The 21,295-nt window shown below is 38.7% G+C and overlaps 1 protein-coding gene and 1 long non-coding RNA gene across 2 annotated transcripts; both read right to left on the reverse strand.

The window, feature by feature from the left end:
• Positions 1-2,054: 2,054 nt before the first annotated feature.
• Positions 2,055-6,531, reverse strand: LOC306856479. The gene is made up of 3 exons (XR_013783020.1): positions 6,342-6,531; positions 5,794-5,828; positions 2,055-5,407 (listed from the first exon to the last, which is right to left on the reverse strand). It is a non-coding gene; the product is annotated as an uncharacterized lncRNA (long non-coding RNA).
• Positions 6,532-7,622: 1,091 nt separating this feature from the next.
• LOC306876652 (low affinity immunoglobulin gamma Fc region receptor III-like) lies at positions 7,623-10,679 on the reverse strand. Its single transcript, XM_079427986.1, has 6 exons — positions 10,576-10,679; positions 9,664-9,699; positions 9,256-9,495; positions 8,869-9,141; positions 8,402-8,518; positions 7,623-8,293 (listed from the first exon to the last, which is right to left on the reverse strand). Exons 1-6 carry the CDS (start codon positions 10,604-10,606, stop codon positions 8,253-8,255), a joined length of 738 nt encoding a protein of 245 aa, XP_079284112.1. The 5' UTR covers positions 10,607-10,679; the 3' UTR covers positions 7,623-8,252.
• Positions 10,680-21,295: the final 10,616 nt, after the last annotated feature.

A 21,295-nucleotide genomic window follows, 5' to 3' on the forward strand; every position in this document is an offset into this window, starting at 1 on the left:
GATGCTTATTTTCACATTCAGGTAGCCCCCCGCCCCCGAGAGTTGCATTCGAAGGGATAGCGTACCAATTCACGGTCCTGCCCTTTGGCTTATGTCTGGCCCCTCGTACGTTTACGAAATGCATGAATGCTGCTCTATCTCGACGACTGGCTAGTGTTAGCCCAGTCAGAGAGCGCGCTGCTCAGCGACAAACTCAGACTCCTCGCTCACGTTCAGAGCTTAGGACTGACTGTAAATATGCAAAAGAGCATGCTGGTACCGAGCCAGAACATCTCCTTTTTAGGAGTAGAGCTGAACTCAATCAAAATGCGAGTCTGTCGGAGGAGCGCTCACGAAAACTGATCAGTTCTCTCGCAGTCTTCAAACTAGGGCGTTCTCCCCCGCTGAAATGCTTTCAGAGGACGCTCGGCCAGATGGCTGCCGCCTCGACAGTGTGCAATCTAGGGCTCCTACATATGCATCCGCTTCAGCTCTGGCTAAAGAGCCGGGTGCCACAGAATGCATGGAAAAAAAGACGCCTGAACTACGGCGCGGATTTACTGTCGAGGGGCGGGATAGTCCACGGGGAGTGGAGATTACACCCTTTGACAGTCAAAATGATTTGGAGTGTATTCGGCAGGGCGGAGGTGGATCTCTTCGCATCAGCGGAGAACACTCACTGCCCGCTGTTTTATTCACTGACACACTCTCCCCTGGGAGTGGATGCACTAGCTCACAGCTGGCCGAAAGTACGCAAGTATGCCTTTCTTCCGGTGAAACTTCTGCCTCGCGTGCTTTGCAAAATCAGAGAGGAAAAGGAATCTGTTCTGCTAGTGGCACCGAAATGGCCCAATCAGCCGTGGTTCCCAGAACTGGTGGAGATGCTGGTAGCCCCCCCGTGGACTATCCCACTGAAGAGGGACCTTCTCTCTCAAGCACAAGGGACGATTTGGCACCCAAATCCGGAGTCATGGAGCCTTCATGTCTGGCCTCTCGACGGAGCTTGCCAGTAACAGATGCGCTTCCTCAGCGCGTGCTGAACACTATATCTGAGGCTAGGGCTCCCTCCACAAGGCGTCTCTACGCACATAAATGGATAGTTTTTTCAAGTTGGTGCGGATCGCGGGGCGAAGACCCAATCAGCTGCCCAATATCAATAATCCTTGTCTTCCTTCAAGAGCGATTTGATAGCGGTCGTATGCCATCCACATTGAAAGTGTATGTGGCCGCTATAACAGCCTTTCACACGCACGTCGAAAATCGCCCGATCGGCTGATCATACGGTTTTTAAAAGGAGCAAGAAGGCTGAACCCTTCTACTCTACCCACTTGGGACTTGGCGCTAGTGCTTGACGCTCTCACGGGACCCCCGTTCGAGCCCATACAATCAGCGAGCTTGCGAGCGCTCTCTCTCAATACAGCGCTCCTGCTCACGCTGGCCTCTGTTAAGCGAGTTCTACAAGCACTTTCAACTGACGACTCGTGTATTGAATTCGGGCCAGGTGATTGCAGACTCACCTTGAAGCCTAGAAAAGGTTATGTGCCTAAAGTGCGTTCGACTCCATTTAAAGCGCAGGTCACAACCCACACCCGCCCTGAACACCTCTTCACACAACCATTCACACGTCCAGCAACCCCAACCCCAACAGACGGTGTGTCACCAGCCTGCCTAAAAATCTGTGCTGTTCAGCTGGCCCCCATCTTCACACAGATCTTCAATAGATCACTGGAGCTGTGTGAAGTCCCCTCATGCTTCAAACGCTCCACCATCATCCCCATCCCAAAGAAACCGACAATTACTGGACTTAATGACTACAGACCTGTGGCTCTAACGTCCGTGGCCATGAAATCATTTGAAAGACTGGTTTTGGCCTATCTGAAGGACATCACTGGACCCTTACTGGACCCCCTACAGTTTGCCTACAGAGCAAACAGGTCTGTGGATGATGCTGTCAACATGGGACTGCACTTCATCCTGCAGCATCTGGACAGACCAGGGACTTATGTGAGGATCCTAAAATGTTTGTTTTTCGGGTGAGCTGTCCCTTTAACGTCTTCACATAAACACTCAGATGTAGCCTATACATTAGTTTTATTCACAGCTCATTTATGTCATTAAGGTCCCAATATATTACATAAATAACAAATGCAGACTGCACACATGCTATAGAAACTTTCCCTTTCTGTTCCACTGTGTTACATGTCTGATGCTTTGAAGAAATACATAAATCAACTTGAGTTTGTCCAGGGCGAATGTTTGAAAGCAGCACTACAAAACAAAAATAGACAAATCACATTGATTTACAGATGTTGTTGCTATAAATATACATGGACCACATGAATATCTCTCAAAACAGTGGTTAGAAATTCAACGTTAATCATTCATTTCAAATCACCTTCTGAACAGTTTAAGCTGATTATAATGTGGACGACCAAAATTAAAACAGGCTTATTAACAGAACACTAGTTTGCTAATAAGTGTGTATACGTACAAACAGCAAAATGTTTTTTTCATTCTTGAGAAAATACTGTACTGATTTAAGCACATTAACAACAGAGTCACAGTCAGGCTACACCGCATCAAATGGTTTAAGACATTTCAGACGAACACTGCTGGGTTGTGTTGTTGGGTCAGCAGTAAAATTCATCAGAAAATTAAGTAACTGATTCTGACACTTTTTAAAGCCACAAAAAAAAAAAAAAAAAAAAACAGCTTAACTATCATTCACTATTTCTTTATAGCAGTCAATAACACATGGAAAGTTTGAGGTGACAAAGGATGAAGAAAACATCTGTGTGTATATGTAGGTTATGCTGTCATGATATAAATTAAAATAAAACACACAGGTGAATGCATATATTAAATCTGTTTGTTTGCCCACTGACAATGAAATGATCAGTCTATAATTTTAATGGAAGGTCTATTTAAACAGTGAGAGACAGAATAACAAACAAACAAACAAAAAATCCAGAAAAACGCATTTAAAAAAAAAAGTTATAAATTGATTTGCATTTTAATGAGTGAAATAAGTATTTGATCCCCTATCAATCAGTGAGATTTCTGGCTCCCAGGTGCCTTTTATACAGGTAAGGAACTGAGATTAGGAGCACTCTCTTAAAGTTTGTTACCTGTATAAAAGACAACCTGTCCATAGAAGCAATCAATCAATCAGATTCCAAACTCTCCACCATGGTAACACACTACGCTGTGAAGGACTGAAATCCTGCAGCGCCCGCAAGGTCCCTCTGCTCAAGAAAGGACACGTACAGCCAGTCTGAAGTTTACCAATGATTCAGAGGAGAACTGGGTGAAAGTGTTGTGGCTAGATGAGACCAAAATCCAGCTCTTTGTCATCAACTCAACTCGCCGCGTTTGGAGGAGGAATGCTGCCCATGACCCCAAGAACACGGTGGAAACATTATGCCTTGGGGCTTTTTTTCTGTTAAGAGGACAGGACAACTGCACGGCATTAAAGAGACGATAGACGGGGCCATGTACCGTCAGGGCCAGGGCATTGAAAATGGGTCGTGGATGGGTATTCCAGCATGACAATGACCCAAAACACACGGCCAAGGCAACAAAGGAGTGGCTCAAGAAGAAGCACATTAAGGCCCTGGAGTGGCCTAGCCAGTCTCCAGACCTTAATCCCATAGAAAATCGGTGGAGGGAGCTGAAGGCTTTTTTGAAATGCATTTTTCTTTTTTTTCATCATTCTGTCTCTCACTGTTCAAATAAACCTACCATTAAAATTATAGACTGATAATTTCTTTGTCATTTGGGCAAACGTACAAAATCAGCAGGGGATCAAGTTATTTTTCTCTCCACTGTATAAGCAGAAGTGTCACCGCAGAATTCAAGCTATCAGATTCAATCCTTTACACCTTGTCATACAAATCAGAAACACCTAGAAAATGAAAGTTAAGGTAATTCAATTGATGCATCTCTATTTTATTATTTGTTGCCTTTTATTTATTTAAATTGGTATTGTGAACATGCATGCATTTATGATTAGGATGCATAATAAGGATTAAAAATTGATTTGTCTGTTTATGGTAATAGGGACTTTTCAACTTTTCAAGTTCAATAAGTTTCATTTCCATCATCTGGCATCTGTCCCTCGAATCACTATCGGGTGTCGCCAAACTGCTCTGTCTCCAAAAAGTCCGTACGCATGGGTCTGAGTTTGCTTGCAGGTGAGAAAATTTTCCCCGTCAAGTCTGTTTTTACAAATCCCACCTTTTTCATTCATAAGGGGTGGTGATGGCGCAGTGGATAAGACACATGCCTTTGGTGTGAGAGACCCGGGTTCGAATCCACTGTGAGACACCAATGTGTCCCTGAGCAAGACACTTAACCCCTAGTTGCTCCAGAGGCGTGCGACCTCTGACATATATAGCAATTGCAAGTCGCTTTGGATAAAAGCGTCAGGTAAATGAATAAATGTAAATGTCATAGGAAGTGGTGTACGCCTCTTGCAGGGCATTTTTTGTGCGTACGCAACGGTTATAAATGAGGCCCCAGTTCTTTTTCTCCTTAGCTCAGGTGAGACGCTTCTTACGTTGTTTCTGGTTCAGGAGTGGCTTTGTTGTAGGAATGTTACAGCTGTAGCCCATTTCCTGAAGACGTCTGTGTGCGGTGGCTCTTGATGCACTGACTCCACCTTCAGTCCACTCCTTGTGAAGTTCTCCCAAGGTCTTGAATCGGCTTTTCCTCACAATCTTCCCAAGGCTGCTGTCATCCCTGTTGCTTGTGCACCTTTTCCTACCACACTTTTTCCTTCCGGTCAACTTTCTATGAATATATCTCGATACAGCACTCTGTGAACAGCCAGCCCTTTCAGCGATGACCTTCTGTGGCTTACCCTCCTTGTGGAGGGTGTCGATGATCGTCTTCTGGACAACTGTCAAGTCAGTAGTCTTCCCCATAATTGTGGTTACTTGTTCTAAACTAGCCCAGGACGTACCCAGTATTTATACTCAAAATTAATCAAACTAATCAAGCTCAAAATGGAATATTCAAATTTGAGATAATGAATTTTAAATTTTCCCAAGCTGTAAGTTGTAATAAAAAACAAAATTGAATTAACTTGAATTATAAAAAATAAAGAACTTTTCCACGATATTCTAAAGAGCATGTAACCACCTGTTTGAATTTTGTCGACAGCCAGAGGCAGCACTAAATTTCACGGAGACAGTCACCTTGAAATTCTTTTGGCAGGAAAAACCCTGCCTTAAATGAAATGAATTTAATATTTTAAGTAGAAATGTTTCTTCAAATTGTGATAAAACGTCAGAACCAACAGCCTTGTGTAGTGCTCCAACATATAGCGTGTTTGTGCTCCGGGTGATCCTTGAAAGAGTCCCAGCTCTAGGTCCTTTCTGATGCTGCCCCCTCCTCTCTCTCCCACTTGTGCACTCTCTGTACTGTCCTGTATAAATAAAAACAAAAACACCAAAAATAAATACTCAGAAAATATAAACTTTGATATTGTGAAATATCTTTAACAGAAAACTGAATGCAAAACAAATAACGTACAATATTCTCACTTTACAGTTCAATAACAGTGGGGTTGGAAACAAAGTGCACAACACTGTTTATTAAACACTTATGTATTTAAAGAAAGTTTACAGTATTAACCAAATATTCACAAGCGGTTTTTCAGAGCCCCCAGTTACACTGTTTTAATCAGAATCCTAACTATACAGTGCAGTAAAACAAATAAAATCAAATTAAGTACATTTTTTATTAAATTAAGTAAAATCAAAGCCCATCAGAGAAGGTCAATGAATCTAAAACAGATAAACAATTCCTTACCAAATTGCCAATAATTATCTGGAACCTTGATGACTCTACAAGGGGAAATAAGAAATGGTTTACTGACAAGTTCTTGAAAAGCAGGATTTCGTTTTATACCATTCCTTTAAACAATCTTAATTGCCATTATATGATATTCACAAATGTCATCTTTGCGACTGTTATTATATGATAACATTTTATTGCATGGCATTCACATCAGAAAAATGTTAATCTTCTAAAAGACAGACATTAACCAGCAACATACAACACCATCAGATGAAAATGTGCTACGCTAATTGCGATTAGCATCTAACTTTATCATCTGTGACCACACACACACACACACACACACACACACACACACACACACACACACACACACACACACACACACACACACACACACACACACACACACACACACACACACACACACAGGTTCAGCAGGTTAACGTTACATGCCCATTTGTAAACTCTTGTATACCTTACTATCTTTAAAAGGTGATAAAGATAGCGATTTTCTTGATTGTGCCCGTATGTTTGCAGGACCTCGCAGGTTCACATACCAGTTTTTGTTATCCGTTGACATGTAACTCAACTTCGATCAAAATAACAATTTAACAGGCAAATATAAAATAATTCTGGACCGAGCAATATCAACGAGCAGCAGCTCTCACTCACAAAGACGACAACGGTCCTACTTTCGTATTTACAAAGGCGTGCGCAGTTGTTTCTTCTTCTTCTGGTGTTAATGGCGGTTGGCAGATCAAACTGAGCGCATTTCCGCCACCTACTGGATAGGATTAATTATTACCTTCCCCCTTTTTTCTTTTTATATTCTCTCCCATAATTTTGTTATTTAAAGGTACTGAAAAATAAAACTATAGCATTCATTTCTGTAATATATTTCTCAGTTTAAATTACATTTTTATGTTTTCTAAATTTTGCATTTGAATCCCTCTTTCAGTTTCGTATTTCTGACAAAATAACATGTGCCACTGATCTTCTTGCCCACACAATTCACACCTTCCCGTATCATGTTTACCCATTTTATAAAGTGCACTATTTAATCTCGTGTGTCCAAATCTCATTCTTGATATTACTATTTCATCTCTTCTGTTTTTCCCTGCACTTCTCATCTCTCCCACTTTCCTTTGAATTCTGAACCATATCCCACTGTTTTTGCCACCTTTCCTTCAGGCTTTTCTTAATAATACTCTTGATTTCACTCTTACTTAGATTAACAATTAAGCTCATGTCGTTGTTTGCGCATAATGGTTGGGAACCAATAACACAAATGACAATAAAACAATAAAACAAACAATAACACAAATGACAATCATTTTTTGGCACTTATTACTGCATTACTGCCATATGCTGGTGTCTCCGAGCAAACACTTTCCTCCCATCTCCTTCCCTTCTGCTTACTCAGTGAACCGTTCTTTGTGCCTCAAAATTACTTGATTTCATTCATGGTTGTTATATTTGATAGATTATAGCTCATTCAGTCCTTTTGAAATCCCTTTAAATGACCAATAAAACCCATATAAAAACAGTTATACACTTGCCAAAAATTACAGGCGGCAATCAGTTTTCGGCAGACGATCAATCAATATCTTATAGCATACTTCCATACCCCCCCCCCACCCCCCCCCCCACCCAGATACACTGGTGATGTATCTGAGAGAAAACTGATTTCTAGTAAAATATCAAATTTTCAGCAGCAAGAAAATGTGTTTAAAAAAGCTTGTTGTTTTGTAGAAACATCACAGTTGCTTCACAGGAATTCTGTTACCCATATCCCATTTAAAACCTAATGCTAGTGTAAGTTTTCATTTGACTCAATTCAATTCAATATTGCTTTATTGGCATGACTGTAAACAATACAATATTCAGGCATGCGCACTCACGCTTTTTACAATGTGCCGTTTCAAAGCAGCTTTACAGAAAATTATGAACGTTACGTTAATAATACAGACTATTAACATCTTTATGTCTTACAGTCACATTCAACAGATTAGAGCTGTTTATATTATACATTACAGTGTGGCCTTTTATTGTGGCCAGCCAAAGGCACACCTGTGCTATAATCATGCTGTCTAATCAGCATCTTGATATGCTACACCTGTGAGGTGGATGGATTATCTCTGCAAAGGAGAAGTGCTCACTAACACAGATTTAGACAGATTTGTGAACAATATTTGAGAGAAATAGGCCTTTTGTGTACATGGAAAAAGTCTTAGATCTTTGAGTTCTGCTCATGAAAAATGGGGGCAAAAACAAAAGTGTTGCGTTTATAATTTTGCTCAGTGTATAAAAAGAAGGAAAAACAGAAGAAAGAAAAGAAAGATGATTCAAAGGGAAGCTGCAGTAGTTTAGGCAGAGTTCATTTGAGCCTTTATTATTAGGCTAAATTTAACAGAATAATGTTGAAAAGGAGAAAAACATTGTGTTTTATTCATCACGACTGTAGACATTTATTCCTCTGTAACAGTATATTTGATCTCATCAGACTGAACTGCAAAACACACAAAATATGGAATGTGATATTTTAATTAGTGATACCAATGATAGATCTGGTTAAACCTATCTGTAGAAGAATGGATAAGAAAGAGAGAGATCTCACCATGAGCTCTGTAGCATTTGACTCCCAGTATGATGGACACCAGCAGATATGGAGAAGCTGCCAGTAGAAAACTCAGCAGTTTGAGAACCGAGAGATCCAGCAATGGAGCTTCTGAACCTTAAAAAAACAAACAAACAAAAACTTTTCACACACTCTAGCACAACCAACTGCTCTGATTTAGCTTATTTTTTTCTGCTTCTGAAATGCTGCCATAAAGTAAAAAACAATTACATGCCAAACTGAAAATGATACTGTATAACATTTTGCCAATTATAGAGTTGGTTTGGTTTGGTTTGCCTGTATTTAACATAGCCTTGAGTTTTTTTACATTCATGTCTGACACTGACAATCTGCCATCAACACTCAAGCATCATATATTTATTTATTAATTTAACCACATAATTTTAATATATGTAAAAGTTGATTGTGTCTGAATGTAGTCAGATTGATGAGATTCTGACTCTCACCTGATACGGTCAGTGTAACTTCATCACTGGTGTGTGAGTATCGTGATCCTTGGGTCTCGTTTCCAGTACAGCTGTAATGACCCGTGTGAGATTCATTAACAGAACTGATTCGGTATTCCTGTGATTGACTGACATGAATCACTGAATCATCTTTATTCCAGCTGTATATCCAGCTGCTGACGTCTGTCTGCTGTATGTGACATGTGAGAGTGACCGTCTGTCCTCTGAACACACGTCCATCAGGCTGCACACGCACTACAGGCTTGGGTCTCTCTGTGGGAAATTAATTTAAGACAGCACATGATACTGTTGATGCATGATGTTCATTTTCATAATTGTACAGTAAACTCAAAATCAGATTGAAAACAGATTAAAAACAGCACTTGCCTCTTACTGTTAGCACGAGTCCTTGTCTTTGTATGCTCTCTCCTACAGAACACAAATATTTTCCTCCATCAGAGACTCTCACATCTCTTAGTGTTTTTGTTTCATCACCAGTTTTTTCTCTCATGAAGTCTTTGTACCAGATAATCCTCTGTCCAACTAACTGTCCCACATCACAGCTCAGCGTGACTGTGTCTCCAGTGAACACTGAACTCTGGGGCTTTACAGTTAATTTGGGTTTGTCTGTAAATATTTCATGATACAATCTTGAGTTAATAAATATTCTTGAGTGATTATCTTTCACTACTTATAACTTATACATATATATATATATATATATATATGTACTTATATGAATAAGAATCCACTGTGTTATATGTGTGAAGATGTTCAGAAATATATGTAAATCACCTTGAGTTTGTCCAGGGCGGATGTTAGAAATCAGCACTAAAAAGCAAAATAGACAAATCACATTGATTAATAGATGTTGTTGCTATAAATATATAGAACAGAACTATGTACATATCTGTGAAAACATTAGAAATTCAACATTAATTATTCATTTCATTCATTTTAAATCACCATCTGAACAGTTTATGTTGATTATAAGGTGGAAGACGAAAATGAAAACACATTAACAGAACACTAGTTTGCCAAATTGTGTACTGTAAGACAAGTAGCATCTATTGTATCTCTGTTGTAGTGTTGAGCAGCACTGGAGATATAAAAAGACATCTGATGCGTCCTCACAATTCATCTGAACTTCATTTTCCTTCAGATCTATACAGCAGTCGATAACAAATGGAAAGTTTGAGGTGACAGAGGAAGTGTGAAGAAAACATTTATGTGTACTATAAGAATATCTATGTAATGGTGTCATGATACAAATTAAGCCAAAGTTGAGTGCAGATCTTATTTTCCATGACATGAGTGATTCATGTGGGAAGTGACATTGTAGTCAGAGTTTGCCATCTCACAGCATCATATATGGTTATTATACCGCTGAACTATTCAACAAACCAATTCCCAGAACAACAAAATCTGATGTTTAATCAACAATCTCAGCACATGAGTTATACATCACAAGTAAAGACTAAATGTAGACACACAACTGTTAGTGAAGATCAACTGAAGAAAACAAAGACAGCACATCAGAGAGTATTTTATCTTCACACGCAGATATCATGAGCTACAGATGGATTTGATACTCTGCCACAGCTTATTAGCAGCATGGATAAAAAAAACAAAAAAGTGAAATAGGTAAGATTAAATACAATACACTGATTTACTACATCATTATGAAAATGAGAAAATAGTACTCACAGAGTATTAGAGGAAGTGGACTGAGCTCCATACTGATCTATTAATGATGCTGTCAACCACACAGTCTGTTATAGACTCAACAGTTCTTGTGCAAACACATGAACAAAAGAAACTCTCCCCTCTGTCTCTGTTTGGTGGACATATGTCAATGTGATGAGCAGGGCTGTCCTTAGAGCAGTGCAACTGGTGCGGCCCCGTGCTTGAGGGGGTCCCCGTGGCCGCATGAGACTGACTCTCAACCGCTCTCAACTCAAGTTTAAAGTCATAGGCAGGGCAGCATATCTCTGTGCAGCGCAAAAGCCCGGGTGGACAGTTTGTTAAATATAAAGCGGGAGATTACAGATACAGTATTTTGCTCGTGCCCTTGCTGTCCTGGGCCCTTTAGATGTCGTGGGCCCCTGGGCAATTTCCCAGTTGCCCGTATGGTTAATCCGGGCTTGGTCGTGGCCTAATGGATAGAGAGTTGGACTTGTAACCTGAAGGTCGTGAGTTCGAGTCTCAGGTCCGGCAGGGATTGTAGGTGTATTGGAGTGAATAACCAACACTCTCTCCATCATCAATACCACGACTGAGGTGAGACCCTTGAGCAAGGCACTGAACCCCCAACTGCTCCCCGGGCACCGCAGCGTTGGCTGCCCACTGCTCCGGGTGTATGTTCACTACTGAGTGTACACTTGGTTGGGTTAAATGCAGAGCACAAATTCCGAGAATGGGTCACCATACTTGGCCACACACCACTTCCCTTTCCCTTGAAAAACATTTATAGTCACTTCCCCAACACTGCACATCAGTCATGGATTTTAAGATATATTTGGGAAACATGAGACATTTTTTACTGTTTGTTGAAGATGCATAAAGTTTATCAACCAGTTAAACAGAGCAGAAATTCAAGAGACAGTGAAACAAAACATGACTCTCCAAGAGTTGTTCTGAAATTACAATGATAGCTTCACATGAAATACAAATATATATATATACATATGTATATATATATATTCAGCAAACCATAATGAAGATACACATTTGACAATTTGCCTCTACACATTGAAAACAGAAAAACAGTAGAAAGAAAATCAAGAGTCTTTTACTCCCCTGTAACAGCAAAATGATTGATCTCATCAGACTGAACTGTAAAACACACAAAATATGTAATAAGTGACCTTTAAATTACTGATAACAATGACAGGTTAGGTTAAACCTATCTGTATTAGAATGGATGAGAAAGAGAGAGATCTTACCATGAGCTCTGTAGCATTTGACTCCCAGTATGATGGACACTAGCAGATATGGAGAAGCTGCCAGCAGAAAACTGAGCAGTTTGAGAACCGAGAGATCCAGCAATGGAGCTTCTGAACCTTAAACAAATAAACACGACTGAACAATTTCATGATCTTCTTCAAAACTTAGATTTTCTTACTTGTGATAAAAATGAATGTGACCAGCTGCTTGAAATTGCTTGTAACTTTTAAAATGTATTTATTTGAATTTCTAGAATTTAAATTTTTATATCCATCAATGTAATGCACATATTCTTTCAAGGAGTTTTATTAGCACTTGTTGTTTTCTGAAAGTAGGAAAATGTAATAAATAAATAAATAAAATATACACTGATATGAGAGGTAGTTTTTCCGTTGATCAAAAGTTGATTGTGTCTGAATGTAGTCAGATTGATGAGATTCTGACTCTCACCTGATACGGTCAGTGTAACTTCATCACTGGTGTGTGAGTATCGTGATCCTTGGGTCTCGTTTCCAGTACAGCTGTAATGACCCGTGTGAGATTCATTAACAGAACTGATTCGGTATTCCTGTGATTGACTGACATGAATCACTGAATCATATTTTTTCCAGCTGTATGTCCAGCTGCTGACGTCTGTCTGCTGTATGTGACATGTGAGAGTGACCGTCTGTCCTCTGAACACACGTCCATCAGGCTGCACACGCACTACAGGCTTGGGTCTCTCTGTGGGAAAAGTAATTTTATAGACAGCACATGATACTGTTGATGCATGCTGTTGAGTTTTATAATTCTACAGTAAACTCAAAATCAGATTGCCCTTTAAAAACAGCACTTACCTCTTACTGTGAGCACGAGTCCTTGACTGACTGCTGTCTGTTCTTCTACAGCACATGCATATTTTCCTCCATCAGAGACTCTCACATCTCTCATTATTTCTTTTTGATCACCAGGTTTTATTATAGCCATGTCTTTGTACCAGATAATCCTCTGTCCAACTGACTGTCCCACATCACAGCTCAGAGTGATTGTGTCTCCAGTGAACACTGAACTCTGGGGTTTTACAGTTAATTTGGGTTTGTCTGTAAATATTTCACGATGCAGTCTTGAGTTAGTACTGTAAATCTTCAGTGATTGTCTTTCACTTATGACTTCTATCATTTATATTAATGATGTTTTCAATTTTCTTTAGCTTTCACCTTCAGGCATTATGAATAATTTGATTCCTATGTCTTTATGTTAATTTAACATAATAGGTTCATGTGAATATTAAATTATCATACTGAAGGAGCACGAGGACACAAAACAAGAGCTCTTTAAACAATTCATTCTTAAATGCTCAAAGAAGACCATCTCTATTTCCATTTGATCTAAACAAGGCAAACATGTATCATGCAATATACATTTTTATAAGTTTAAATGGTTTTTAAATGTTAAAGTTGGTTATGGTTTTGTGATATTATTGTTGCTGTATGGACAGATTGCAGATTATGTACAATTGTGTTTAATAAAGGAAAAGTAGCTCCTAACATGTATGTTACAACTAAAGAAGAAATTATTATAATTATTACATTGGCATTTCAGACTGTAATATTTGTACCAAAAAACAAAACAAGGTATCAGCCTTTAAGATAAGGGATCGCATGTTCTTGATCAATACTGGGACAGGTTTGGAGACCTCGTCTGATGTTTAATTCAACAATATTTGTAAGGAATAGAAAGGAGATTGAAAAGATGGCTTGGATTCAGCTGATCTACAGTGAGTTTCTAAAGTTGAACTCTCATGCTGATATTTATAATCCAATACAAAACAAATGTTTTATACACACCTCATTTATGTTATTAAGGACCAAATAAAATACATAACAAATGCACAAACTCACACTGTAAATGATACACTCTATAAACACTTCCTCCAGTTCCACTTTTATGTGTGTGAAGAAATATACATAAATTACCTTGAGTTTGTCCAAGGTGAATTTTTGAAATCATCACTAAAAAAGCAAAAAGAGGCAAATCACACTGATTCATAGATGATCTGAATATCTGTCAAAACATTGATTTTAATACATAAATACATAGTTTGAAGAGTTTAAGTTTATTATGAGGTGGAAAATAGGCTCACCAGAACACTAATTTGCTAATAATTGTGTAAATGTTATTGTAAAACAAGTAGCAAATTTCTTTTGATAAATGTTCTGATCTTGTGTTTATGTTGAGATTACATTACATCTGGATTTTATTCTTGAGAAAATATAGTACTGATTTACAGCACATTAACAACAGAGTCATAGTCAGGCTACACTGAATTAAATGGTTTAACACATTCAGACAAACACTGTTTGGTCAGCAGGCTGTTACAGCAGCAAAATGCGTCATAAAAATGGCATAACGGATTCCCTTGAACTGTTTAAAGCCACAAAGCAGAAATTGCTCAACTCTTTGATTCTCTTTTGCTTCAGAGTTATCTAGGTTGTAATCAATAACAAATGGACGGTTTGAGGTGACAGAAGGAGGATGAAAACATTTATGCATCTAATGCTGTCACGATACAAATTAAGTCAATAATAAATCTTAAGTCAGTATAAGTTAGTCTGAATGCAGATCTTATTTTCTGTGTCATCAGTGATTGGTGTGGGAAGTGGCATCACTGTGTCAGTAACGTCTGTTCAGAGTTTGTGTTACTGTCAGACCACACAGCATTATCTATATATAATTATCCTATTGCTGATCTATTCAACAATTCCAACAAAACTTGACATTAAACCAACAAACTGAGCATCTAAGTTCCACAAATAATGTTTGTAGATGCTCTAACTACTGCTGATCTAGATCCAAGAGCTACTGAAGTAACTGTGAACTAACAAAAAACACAGGATTTTAGAATATAACTGCATGTCTGATTGAACCCATGAACCATTAAACCCGAATGGCATGAAATAGATATAATTAAATATAAATACAAATTAACACATATTCACTGCATCATTACACAACAGTACTCACAGAGTATTAGATGAAGTTGACCGAGCTCCATACTGATCTATTAATGACACGCTGTCAAACACACAGTCTGTTATAGACTCAGCACTTCCTGCACAAACACATACAGAGAAGAGAAAACTTGGAAATATTTAATACAAATAGATATTTGATTCAATTTATGATTGATACTGTGATCGATAATGTGGTACAAATTTCATATTATTCATTCTGCTGATAATCTGTGGCAGAGTATCAAATCCATCCGTGTGTGAAGATGAAATACTCTCTGATGTGCTGTAGAGGAATGAGATTCAGTGAAATCTTAATTCATATCGAGTCTGCTATTGTGAGCAGTTAATTTGATTTATTGTGATTTTTATTTTTCTACAGGTTTTTTAATCTTTTTAAATTCTACTGTATTTTATTTCATCTAATTATTTGGTTCTATATTTATTTTCCTGGAAAACAAGGGTGAAAAAGGTATTTCAAAGGGTTATCATTTGGAAGGATTGTTTTGAAATTTAAAGTTATTCTCTACATCAAATAAGCCAATTAGAAACACATTGAATAAATAGGTGAATTAACTTTATTAGCTCGACTCTAAATAGGTCAACAAAAAAAAGAAAGAGATAAACAATCAATAATAGTCACAAACTAAATAGAAAATATAAATATACATAAGGGTTATAGTAAGGTAAAATTTAACTTGTTTGGAACAAGTCTTTGTCTTAATTTTTGCCATTAATTTTCTTTTGTGTCACGTTGTGATGTTTTGAAATTCACTGCCTTATTTTATTTTTGTATTCATTTTTTTTTTCTCCAAATACATCTTACCTGTTTCTAACGCAGCCAGTGTATTCACTATTGCCCTTCCTCTTGTTGGCACTGTCTCTTGAGCGAGTCTAATCTTCTGGTCACTGGTCCAAATCTAGAAATAGTGCACTCCCTTCACGCTCATTTCCGTTATTCACTGTTTGAGAGGGAGGGTTACACTTGCACCACAACACGCGTTACACTGGACAAGGACAGTAGTTTTATCAAATGTTGACTTACTCTGAGTCTGAGATAAGGAAGTGTGAAGACGCAATGTTTCTAAGAATTTCTGAATGATTTCACAAAAAAAAAAAAGGTTCTTATACGTAATTGAATCACCACCAAACCTGACTCATTGGATTTAATCAATTCAGAGCCTCACCAAAAGTGGGAAAATTGTCATAGTGTCATAAATTTATCATAAATAAGACATGGGAACTCATCCAGTTAGTGTGAGATGGCAGCAGCAGCAGGTTTACTGAGTGAACAGCAGTAGATGATGATGATGCAGTTTGGCTCTAATTCACACTGACCACCGAAGAGTTTACCTCTTTTCAAGATTGTGTGCTTTTCATAGTGTTTTCAGAGTGGCATGATCCATTAATGACACACCTCTAAACACACAGATTGTGTTAAAGAATCAACACTTCCTAATACACTTTACCACATAATTAGTTCTCCACAAGAAATGCTTAATTTGTAATGACTCTCTGATGGATGTGAGAATAACATTCATTACCAAACAAACAACCTAAACTAGAACTACAGTTCGCTGACCATCATGACCTGAAATAAATGAACAATTCAGTCCAGTCAATCAATAAAAAAAAAAAAAAAAACTTACCTCAATTTTATTATTATTATTATTATTAAAAATGCAAAAACCACATTTTAAATGTGTTGAAAACAATTATTACATATTGGCAGGATTAAACATGAATTAAATTCTAAACATTGTATATTTAAAAAAATAATATTGTTTTTTAAATACAAGGTGTTACAACAGAGATAATCTCAATTCAATAAATAATTTTCTTACATTAAGAACTGAAATGGTTTACTTCAGGCTGTTAGTTTAAAATATTTAATCATTCATATTTTCATGGTGGATTTTCATAGCTTAAGGGTTGGAGAAAATGTTAAAACAATGAAATCTATATATCTAGCATAAAAGAGAGTCCTACATTTGACAAGTCACAAAAACAAATGAAGGCATGACAAAAAGTTACTGTTACCTTCAAATAACAAACAAGAAAGAGATGAAACATTTTGAAATCATAAAATGATAATCGGTAGCTCTCGGATCCGCCACGGGCGTCCAAGCCCCCCGATCCGCCATGGCTCCCCGAGCCTCCAGTCCCGCCATGGCTGCTCAAGATCCTTGAGCTACCACGCCCATCCAAGATCCCCAAGCCACCATGGCCAGCTAAGATCCCTGAGCCACCACGGCCGTCCAAGATCCCTAAGCCACCACGGCCATCCAAGATCCCTGATCCACCATGGCCGTCCAAGCTCCCTAAGCCACCGTGGCCATCCAAGATCCCTGAGCCACCATGGCCATCCAAGATCCCTGAGTCACCATGGGCGTCCAAGCTCCCGGATCCGCCACGGGCGTCCAAACCCCCTGATCCACCATGGCCATCCAAGTCTTCAGTCCTGCCTTGGCCTCCCAGGCCTCCTATCCCACCGTGGCTCCCCGGGCCTCCTGATCCGCCACGGATTTCCGAGCTCGGAGAGCCATGGCGGGACCGGAAACTCAGGGAGCCATGGCGAGACTGGGTGCTGGGAAAGCCGTGGCGGATCAGGCGATTCAGGGAGCCATGGCAGGTCTGGGAGCTCGGAAATCCGTGCCGGATCAGGAGACCCGCCATGGCTCCCTGAGTCTCCTGATCCGCCATGGTCTCCCGAGTCCCTGGATCCACCCTGGAGGCTTCCCCTGTGTCCCTGCCCAAGTTCAAGATTAATACTACTGTTACTCACCCTGGAAATCCCTTGACCATACTCATTGTACAATAAACCTTACCTTTTATATATTCCTGTGTGTCCGTCTGCTTCCGTAACACCCCTATAATATCAAAAAAATAATGGTTAAACATTTTATTGACTAAAAATGCGTTAGAACATGTTCATCTCGAAGACGAGTTCGTTCAGAATCAGCTACATATAGCAGGTCGGCTGACTCGATTTCCTTTTCATACATTCCCGTAGCGTTTTCCTGTTGAAGCCTAGCGTCCATTGACTTCAATGGGGCTGCTTTTAACAGTTTTTTTTTTTCAGTGCTTCAAAACTAGACGGTAGTATGAATTCATACAGTAGGTTAGGCTAGCGTCGTAGGGGTGAGCTAGCAAACTGCACACGAGGAACGTAGGGCAGAATTTTATGATGTAGGCCGAAAATGAGCTTCCCCTCTTTGAAAGACCAGCAGCCGCCACTGTATAAGAAGTACTTCAGTCTTACTGGCATTAAGTTTAAGAAAATTAGCAGAGAACCAAATTTTTATTTTGAGGAGACAGTCGGTAAGACAGACAGGTGGAAGAATGGAGTCAGGCTTAGTCGATACATAGAGCTGCATATCATCAGCATAACAGTGAAAATAAACACCAAATTTAGAAAAGATATTACCAAGTGGGAGGAGATAGATTAGGAACAATAGAGGACCTAGTACAGAGCCTTGAGGAACGCCACAGCTAACAGGAAAGGGTTGGGAATGAAAACTTTTTAGTTGTACGTACTGTGTACAGTTAGAAAAGTTAGAAGTGAACCAGGTGAGAGGAATACCAGAAATACCAAAATATTGTGTGAGATGGTGTCAAAAGCTGCGCTCAGATCAAGCAAAACGATCAGCAGCTATTAACAGATTGTTAGTTACTCTCACCAAGGAGGTTTCCATACTATGCTTGGAACGAAATCCTGACTGAAAACACTCATATAAGTTATTGTTACTGAGGTGATCCTGAACCTGTGCTGCAACTGCTTTTTCAAGGATTTTGGAAGTGAAAGGAAGATTTGAAATGGGACGGAAGTTATCAAGATTGTTGGGGTCTGCACCAGGTTTCTTAAGAATTGGGGTTATAGCAGGTTTTATAAAAACTGATGGAACAATTCCGGAACTAAGTGAAGATTGAACAATACGAGTTATGAGAGGAGAAAGAAAAGGAAGACAGGCCAGGTGAGTTGGTATTGGGTCAAGCAAACGTGGAGGAATTAGATTTGTAAATGATATTAGAAATTTCTAGTTCAGATGGCATGGTAAAAGAAGAAAAAACAATAAGAGAGGTAGCAGTTCAAACACTGTGTAATGGATTACAATATGGATTAGCCGAAGAGGCCAGATGTTGGTGAATAGCACTTATTTTATCACTGAAAAAAGAAAAAGTTTTCTCAACTTGTTGTTTTAAGTTTATACAACAAAAAGTTGAGAATCTCAACTTGAGAAGCTTAGTCTCATCTACTGCGAGGAGGAGTTCAGAACCTGTTGTGTTGCTTTGGACCTACTCGGATAACAATCTTGAAGAAGTCTTTTCAGAGACTGTCACTCTCCTAAAGATCCTCATCACCACAACCATGACCACAGCAGAAGCTGAGAGGCACTTCTTAACCTTGAAAAGAATTAAGCCTTTTCTGAGAAATAGTATGACCCAGGAGAAGCGGAATGCATTGGCCATGGTGTCAATGGAAAAGAGGTCATTGAGAAATTTGCAAGCCAGAAAGAAAGGAGAGCAACATTTCTTTTCAAATAGTGCAAATGGCCAGTGATTAGGTAACTTTACATTGTGTGTATGTGTGTGTTTTATGATTACCTTTTTTACTTAATTACTGATAATAAACCCACATTGAAATCAAATTCACTGATTCATGGTACATTTATTGCATTCTTTAAGTTCACTTTAACATGAAAATTTTCAATATTTTATCTAGCAGTAATGATACATAATCACCTAATAAATGGCTATTTACAGTCAATTACTAGCGGTTTAATTTTTCACTTTGTTTGCCCCCCCCCCCCCCCCCCCCCAATATTATTTTTTTTGCACCAGCCGCCACACATGCACGAAATGTAAAAGGAAGGACGTAATCTTCCGAAAAAGAAAACACGGAAATATTGCGGTTGCTGTGGTTGTTTCATTTCTCTGCGGTTATGCTTGTCAATAGCACGGTATTGCAGTTATCGCGACAGCCCTAGTTGTCAATAGGCGCTGTCATGGTATTCTTCATAAAAAGTTTTCCGATGTCGCTGTCGGTATATTGGCAAACACAAGGCCGGGAGGGTCAACAACTCTTGAGTTTAAACTTGAACTCTGAGTTGACTTACCCTGAGATGGGAAACTCAAGAGTTTTCAGTTTCAGAACAGCTGAATTGTGTTTGTTTATTCAACTCGAAGTAGGCTGAGTCTGAGTTAAGCGCGTGCACCACGGCTATGAAAAGTCATGATCAGTGGAGCTCCAAAATTATGATTCACCATGGCAACAGCTCCCTCCAAAAATACGTTCGGGTACTTCCGAGTCAATGCTAACTTTGATTCTTAATAACTGTCAATAACTATAATATTATATCATAATATCAGAGGTGAAAACTGTAAATTATTGAACTAATATTAATTTTAATGGTATCCCATGCCCCCCCAAAAAAGGGAAAAAGACAGAAAAAAGAAACAAGAACGTGGCAGCAGCTAAAAATGAAGTATAAAAACTATTCAATCCAGGTAAAGCTTTAAGCATAAAAGGTCCATGTGTGCAGGCTAAATGACTTTACAAACATTTGGCATTAAATATCATTCAGTGTCTATTTCAATGCGCTGCAGCTTTTTCCACATAGTCTAACACACTTTTCACATAATTAAATATTCTCTAATCCAACCTGTTACATTTCTTAATTGGAGTAATACAATTAACTACTGACTTGTTGACAGCAAGAAGGCAGAGGGAGAACCTGCACCAGCACCGCACTGACAGATGAAGAGGAGATGGACAAGTAGTTTAGTTTAGTTTAGTTAAAATCCAAAAGTAAAAATAATGACTTTTGCTTTTGTATTTGTAAATAATAAATATGACCAAAAAAATTTAATAATTTGTGTTGATTTAACAGCTGTGGTTACGGCATCTGGTAGCTACTACTTCTCCATCTGGCAGCCTTCCATTCCATACAGTAATTAGTTTCATTTTCAGAAGGTGCTATGGTGGAGATATGCTTGTCATCAATGCATCCAACCACACTGGAAATTCTGAAGGAAATTCTGATTATTGGGTTACTTCCAGAGGTCACAGAAAGATGTTATCAAGTGAACGTTATTTATCAGATTAGCCTCATTTAAACCGTTTTTTTACACCACTGATTTACAGTCCTGTTAAACTCTTCTTTGACGGATTTGTGCCCAGGAAAAAAAATTCATAATGAGTGTGAGAGGGATGCACACTTTCCTTAGAATCTGTATACAGCGGACTTATAATGTGCTCATCTCCGATGTATTAAAGTGCATTTTTCTTATTTTGATAATTATCTGTCAGTGGGGTAAGAAATTAAAAATATTCTTGTCTCCGTTTGCATTATTTTATTTTTTTTACCCTATGGCAAACAATTTTACTTGTTTTACGTAAAATGCATTTAAAACGAAAATCCCCCAGGAAACAAGACTAAATACTCAGTAAGAAAAGCATTTTTGCAGCGTGAATGAAGGAATAAGGTATT

This window comes from Barbus barbus (assembly GCF_936440315.1).
Source record: "Barbus barbus genome assembly, chromosome: 1".
Classification (NCBI taxonomy): Eukaryota; Metazoa; Chordata; class Actinopteri; order Cypriniformes; family Cyprinidae; genus Barbus; species Barbus barbus.